At 48.6% G+C, this 7,706-nt stretch overlaps 1 protein-coding gene across 1 annotated transcript in view; it reads right to left on the reverse strand.

The window, feature by feature from the left end:
- The window catches only part of DDAH1 (dimethylarginine dimethylaminohydrolase 1), a gene marked incomplete at both ends in the record, with an annotated part of 45,797 nt that extends 38,602 nt beyond the window's left edge, over positions 1–7,195 (reverse strand). Inside the window, one exon of the mRNA XM_079535446.1 lies at positions 6,890–7,195. Coding sequence (XP_079391572.1) covers positions 6,890–7,195 — 306 coding nt within the window. The remainder of the gene's footprint in view (positions 1–6,889) is intronic.
- Between the last annotated feature and the right edge of the window lie 511 nt (positions 7,196–7,706).

The following is a 7,706-nucleotide window of genomic DNA, read 5'->3' on the forward strand; positions in this document are numbered from 1 at the left end:
CAAAAGCTGACATCAAGGCTTGCAAAATAATAATAGGTGTCCAGAGGAGATTAAAAACAGGCACTTAAAGGCCAAATTATTTTGAATCTTTTGGTCAGCACTTCAGATATTGCTGAGATGTAGCAATTTAATAACAAAGTCTAAATGCTGCCTCTGTTAGAAAAGCATGAGAGTTAAGTGGCTCCTAGACCATCCTGCGAGACCGTTTTACAGTTTTATAGATAGAAACCAATTATAATGAATACAGTCCAGTTATATTGATTTGACTAGAAGCTACTTCCTAGTATTTTCATTAAACCTGTAATCACAGTAGCAAAATTGAAAATGAAAGAATGTAATTCTTGGCATGGCTCACTTGCCTAAAGTGTCAGCCCTATTAATATAGGGTCAGAGCTACACCAGCAGTGAACTCTGTGACCAAAGAAGAATCTCCCCAAACCATAAGGCAATGCTCCAACCACAAAGCAGATGGAAGGGCAGGGCCACAGAAACAATTCAACCTGCTTTTGAAGAAGACAGCTTAAAGAGGCTAAAATACTCCTTCCATGCATCTACTGAGACTCCAATTACATAGGCTCCTGACACTGGTCTATCTGATACCACCAAAATGTTCTTTTTTTTCCAAGTTGCCTCAAGTACTGTTGAAGAGGAGATTTTAATATTAAGACAAAACTTCTCTACTGGTTACTTTTCATGTAACCAAGGTATATGCTAACACCAAGACACTGACGTGAAAGCTAATAAAACTTATTGAAGAAAGCACTGCTATAAATTCTGATGAAAGCCACTTGGCTGCCTTCCGTGCACCATGATGAGCAGCAGAAAGCTGCACCAGCCCCAGCACACCTGTCCAAGCGACAAGCACTTTGAGGAAGATCATTACATTCGGTTCTGTCAATTATATACTCTCGACGTTCTCCATACAATATCTCTACAGAAGACAACTAAAACCTAGGTATCCAGAAAAATCATCTTAACCTACATTTGACTGGGACTTCTCCATTTGTTTTCAGTACACCTAAAAATAGCTGTGACAACCAAAGACAGTGTCTTTTACACTTTTGCTCTGGTTTTGAAGTTAGAATGAGAGCATGGTGAAGAGGCCAAAAGATCATGAGCAAAATGGGAAAGATACTCAAGCAAAAATAGTCTGAATAGAAGGGTGCCAAACACTATTTCTAATTTACTTTTGGCATCTTTCACATAAAGTTTCTGATTATGTTTACTCTCCAACTGGTTTAAGCACCAAGCAATGGCAGAGAGGTACTCCTGAGGTTCCTACCAAACTTTCTAGATAGAACACCAAATTCATCAGTAACATCACAGCTGAGGTGCAATAAAAGCATGCAAAGGGTTCAGAGCAAATGAACAAGGCCTCCAGTGTCTGTTATGATAGTTTACAGAACTACAAATTATTTAAAGTGGTATTCGTTTTATTTTGTCTACCTCTTGCCTCTCTAGTGAGGAGAAAGCACTAATCCTCCAATGGGAATGAGACAGGCCTTTGCCACTTATGCAGAGAAATGCTGCTTTAAATGATTAGTCAGCAGATACAGGTTCTCGTGTACTAGCACGTACTATAAAATAAAACCCCCATAGCCTAATTAAGTTCAGGAGCTAGCAGAGCCTTGAATCCATTTCTCCTGAGCTAAGCTTTTCTATTAACAATTATTCTACAGAACCACCTAGGTCTACAGAGAAGATGCCTATCATTTAGCAGCAGCAATATAACCTTACCTGCCTGAGCTATATATAACTCCTTACCCCTGACAGCTTTTTCTACCTGGCTGCTTCTCTGCAGGCTTTCTCAGAGGCCTCGGCCACCTGGGCTGAGAAGCATTCCTGCCAGCACGAGCATTCAATCTCAAGGACCAAAGCCCTGCCACTCAGCAAGCAGATGTAGGAAGAACCCAGAGATGCTCAAGGGGCCACCAGGAGGCTCTTCCAATGCTTGCTGAGATGATAGCACTTAATAAACATTCTGTTGCTGCTCATAACCTGTCCTCCCTCCTTCTATGCTGCAGCAGTGCTGCTTCACAGCTTGTCCCCTGGAGGTTTTCTGGGAAGAAAAGAGGCTCTTGGGTGGGCATTTCCTTTCTTGACCATCATTGGAGGATTTGCTCACCACCATCTCTTCTGCAGCAACTACTCTTCCTTGCCTATGCAGCAGCTGAAAAGAAGCCATGTTACTGGGGGTATTTTCTGCTGAGCTTTTGGATTTCCATCTGCCTGCATAAGTGCTGAAATGGTGCAAGTGCTATTTGCGCCATCCCAAGCACATTAAGACAACTTAGACAGTAAGCACAATGTGCTGATCACAGCTCATCTACACATCTAACCCTGGTGCATTCAGAAGGTGACACGAATAACTTATACCAGCAGAACAAACAATTGAGAACACACTTCCTGGACAAAAGGTACTGGAACTTGATCACAATGTTTTCATTAGAGTTACTCAACTCAAACATCAAGTGTGTTGGTGACTGCACACAGCTAAACAAAACACTGGCTTATCCACATTAACCATCCATCTCTGGTTTACTTTTTACTTTTACCTTCATACTAAATCTCAAAGTCCCCAGAAACTATGAATTTTAAAATAAGTTCAGAAGTTGATAGCACAGAAACATAATGCTGTGAAATAAGCCTCTGCTTCTTGCAAACAAATCATTAAATGCATGACTGATTTTTCTACTTTACTAAATATATATATACATACACACACACTGGGCTGTTTCCCAGTAGTCACTGAACATGACCAAATTGAATTCAACTCTTTTTTTTTTTTTTTTTAAACCCTACAATAACTTGGAGCAAGAACAAACAGCCTCAGCAGCTGTTTTTTTTTTTTTTTTTTCCCCCAGCAGACAACCAGTAAAGAATGCAACAGTGCTGGAGGGGTAACCTATACTATATCTGTAAAGCATAGAAGCTCAGTCAGTGCTATTAAAGATTGCTGCAGAAGTTTTCCTGCTACATACAGCATTACAGTAATTTGATGACAAGCCTTCTTAATAAGGAGTCTAGCCAGTGAAAGAACATGCTGCAATGGTTCTTAAATATTGCATTATGGTTTTTGGCAACATGAAATGGGGGAGGATGGAGACAGAGCAGCTCAGTTCACACATCTGGCAGGCAGCTTATCAGGAGGCACTATGTGCCTGAAGCAGAACTGCTCCAGCTGCATATTCAGCCAGGCTGCTGTCTTTGGGATGCACCTTGAGTGTCCCCATGTCCTTCATCTTCCATGGCTCTGATCAGACTACAGAGCCTGACCTACCACAAGCCTGTTGGCAAGCTGCCTGGACACAAGCCCTTCTATTAACATACCATGGGAGCAGTAAGTAACCTACAGCCCATGGAGGTAAAGAAGGGACAAGTGAGCCCTGACTGGTTGCAGCACCAGCTGGAACAGCTCTCCCGCACTGCAGGAGGTTCAGGGCAGGAACACATATTCAGTGGACGGGCTTCATATTAACTGGGTTAAGCCAAGCGTGTGTCAACCACTCTCTTGAAGTATTCATGGGTTATGCTTGTGTTACATAAAAAGAATAAGAAACTGCTCTTTGAGAAACTGGTGCTGTACGTGGATTGCAACCACCTGCCTCCACCTCTGACAGCCAGTATCAGCGTGAGTGACAAGGCACTAAAGCAGCCCCCTGCACAATCACACCAGGCTGGCTAACCAGCTGGGCTAGCAGTGAAGACCTCCAGAAGCAGCATGCAGAAATTGGTTTCATGAGGTTTTGTCCTTATGATTCTCTAGCAGTGGATCAATCAGACCAGGAGCCAACTTCCTCTCTAAGCAGGACCAGCTATCAGAATAGACCATGCTGGTCTGGGCTTTATCCAGTCAGGTCTTGAAAGCCTCCGCAAATGATGGCAGAGCTTTTCCAGGCCCTCATTTCACTGCTTGGCTGTCCCCACTTCCAAAAAAAAAAAAAAAAAAAAAAAAAAAAAAAAAACCAACCTTCTTCCTATCCCATTAAACCATCATGATTCAGTTTACACCCACTGTCTCATCATCCTGCCACACATGACGAAACACTCTCCCTCTGTACTTGATAACCCATGTAGGTACTGGGGTGTTGCCCTTAGGCCCCCTAAGCCACCTCTTCTCCAAGTGGAGCAGGTCCCGTTGCCTCAGGCTATGCTTCAGCCCCTGAGCAGCTTTCCAGCAAGTGTGTTCTGTTGTCAATCTCTCCCCAGTGTTAAGAGGAACCAAGATTGAACATGGCTGTTAACAAGTGCTGAGTAGATCGCTTTCCTCAGCCTACTGGTTCTGCTGATTGCTACAGCCTGGGATGCTGTACCTTCTCTACCACAGGGGCACATGCTGCAGGCTCACATTCAGCCTGCTGCTCACTAGACCCACACTGTTCCTCTGCAAAGCTGTCCTCAACATGGATGTCAGCCAGGCCTTCCCTCAGCAGGAGGGCAGCCCCAGATGTGTATGGCATGCTGCTGCCCGCCATCTTCTCCCCATCTCTCCAAAAGCACTGCAGTAGCAGTGCTCCCTGGAGAGCCCAACTGTTGTAAATAATTAAGTTACATGTTCAGACAAGCACTACACTGCATTGTTAGTTTTAAGAGGATGTTTGTTCAATTTTTTTTTTTTTTTTTTTTTATTTTTTTTCAACTCATAGAAAGCTCATAGGAATGATTGCCCCATCATTCAAAGAAACTAATAAGGTTCAAATTATGCTTCAGAGCTTTTTCTCTTATCTTGATTTATGACTGTGCCTGGACAAGTCAACCATGGAAAGAAGTAAATCTGTTCAGCCATTCCTAGTATGAAATTTGAACATAGTAGATTTATTTCATATCACATCTGAAATGCTACTTCATGAAAGTAGTTAGCACTATCAATAAGACAACTCATATCAGTCCCAGCAGGCATGGGCCAAGCAAAAAAGAATCAACAAAAACAAACAAAAAAAAACAACAAACAAGAACAGAAGCAGAATAGATTTTCTGTTATTCTCAAATTGACAATAAACTGCATAATTCAATGATAAATTGTTACCATATGCAACCCCTCCAGCACAATCATTTTAAGTTTTTTTACGTGGATGCTGGAGGAAGAACATCTAATTATGATTTAAAAGAATTTAACATTACATAGTAAAGATCAGATCTTGATTTTTTTATTGTTGTTGTTAAGGAAGGAAAAAAAAAAAAAAAAAACACAAACTGTTTTACAACACCAATAATTACAATAAGTCAGATAAAACTGATGCATGGCTTAGTGTGCTGCTGTTAACCACAGGAGAGAGCTAATGCTATCAGGCACTCACATTTAAGCGCTCATTCAAGGGCTCTGCAGCCTTCTCCCTCTCTCAAGCACCACCAGCTCTCCCCCACTACTCCTGCAGACTTGACTTGTCTTTGTCCACTACCTCTACTGAACCAAAACAGCCAATGACGTTGAAGGGAAAACAACTTAATTCCCTGTAGGAAGGTGTACCCTACACCATTTTATTCCTTGTTTTATATATATATATATATTTAATTTTCTTACACCACCTCAAATGATACAGCAAAGTTGCAGCCAGTAGCCCATTCAGTTCTGCTGCCCTATCTTGTCTCTTTGTGTTCCCTCTGTGTTGGCAGAACATGAAACCTCGAAGTGGACAAAGAAATACTGCCTCTTGCATTCTGCTGGTGCTCTGGTTGCACGTGTCCCACCTCCCACCAGCTGCATAACATAACCCAGCACCCCTTACTGCCCAAACACTTCTGGGCTCCCAATCAGAGCCAACACCACTCTGCAGAGACACTTCTGTGTTAGTACAGAGTGCAGTCAATAATGGAGTAATTTCTCCTGAAGACTCTCACAGCACACATCACTGACTCACAGCAAAAGACCTGCACAAGCCCCCTTGGGCCTTGACAGCTCCTGGAAGCAGTATGTGGCTGTATGCACACTTGGCTCTATTGCTGCTCCCTCTAAGAGCATCCAAGTGTGTTTGAAGAAGCAGGTACACATGTATGCATAGGGAAAAGCATAGTGTAAGAGCTGTGCAATATCTCCAACTCACTGTTGGACAAAATTCAGGTGAACTTTATTACTAGGGCATCACATCAAAGCCTCAGAGCCATACAGACCATTACACACTGCATTGTGGCCCAAGGAAGCCTCCCTTCAGCCCCAGGCATGCCAGTGAGTGGCTGTGTATCCTACAGCCACAGCAGTGGCACCCCAGAAACAAGCACGGGGGCAGACAAAGAGGGTCACCCCCACAGCCTGCTAGCAGAGAGAAGAACAGTCAGCACAGCAGTCCTGCAGCCTAAAGATAGGAAAGCTGCTTGACTTTCTACTCTGCTCCTCGAGGAAGTGGATGGATTGGTGGCACTTCACTGCCTGCCAGACCACCTTTCGGGTGGGTAGGATGCATAGAGGGTCCTGAGAACACCCGAGGCGGGCCGAGTAGCTGTACCCGCTCAGCACGCGGGGCCCGTAAAGGGGCTGCAGGCACGAGGTCCAGCGCAGAGGAACAAACCCTCGGGCAGGGACCGGGTGAGGCCCTCCGGCACCTGTAGCACCACCCGCAGCCCGGCCGCAGCCCGGCGCGCCACGAAGATGGGTTCGGGGCCGAAAGGAGCGGCGGCGGTGCCGGACACCCACACCGCTTCGCGGTGACCCACGCGAAGGACGCGGCTCCGCCACCGGAGCCCACGCGGCCGCGAAGGGCCGAGATGAGTCACGGCTCGCAGAGGCGCTGACCATGGCCGCGCTCCGGGCACCTGCGGGCCGGAGCCTCGAGGGGGCGGCGGGGCCGGGAGGAGCCCCGTGGTGCCGCCTCAGCAGGAACGGTCGGTCCCCGCCGCGCCCCGGCACAGCTCGGGCACCAGCACCGCACCTCGACCGTACCGTACCGTACCGTACCTCCTTCCTGCGGCTGGGCGCGCCCGGGCGGGTGAGCAGCGCTGTCTCCTCGCAGACTACGGCCGCGTCCTCCACGAAGACGCAGTCGGGGAGGCTCTCGTCAGCGGGCAGCTCCAGCACCTGCAGCCCCAGCTTGCCCCGCAGCACGCCCACGTACAGCTGATGCTCCCGCTCCGCGCGAGCGAAGTCCACCTCGGGGCCCGCCGTGCTGCGCAGCGCCTGCCGGCAGAGCGACTCGGGCAGCGCCCGCACCACGGCGTGCGTGCAGCGCCCGAAGGCGGCGGGGCCACCGCCCAGCCCGGCCATGCTGCGCGGGGACGCGGGAGGATCCGAGCGACCCGGCTCCGCGCGGCTGCCGCCACCGCCGGCCCTGGCAGCTGATAAAGCGCCGCCCGCGGCCCGGCCGCGCCCCATTGGCTCCCCACCAGGCACATTTCCATGGGGCCGCCGCCGAGCGCGCTCCCATTGGCTGGCGGAGGCGGCCGGGCCGCGCCATTGGCCGCCCCCCGCGGGGCGCCGCTTACCTGGGCGGCGGGCGGCGGCGCCGTGACCCTCGCAGCTTTGAGGAGCCGCGCCCTGCTGCGCTCGGTGGTCGCTGGGGCTCGGTCGGAGGTGAAGCTCGGTCCCGGGCGTCGTCGCTGGCGGGGCAACTGGGGCTGCTCCGGTTCCACAGCGTTAGGGCTTCGGGTGCCACGTGCCCGGCCCCGGCGTCACGGCATCAACGGGCGGGCATCGACTTTCGGGCGCTCTGTGTGCCTCGTGACACCGCCTGCGCGGGTGCCTCCCTGAGGCCGGGAGGCGAGGGCAGCGGGCAGCG

Source organism: Tetrao urogallus (genome assembly GCF_951394365.1).
Source record: "Tetrao urogallus genome assembly, chromosome: 5".
Taxonomy (NCBI): domain Eukaryota; kingdom Metazoa; phylum Chordata; class Aves; order Galliformes; family Phasianidae; genus Tetrao; species Tetrao urogallus.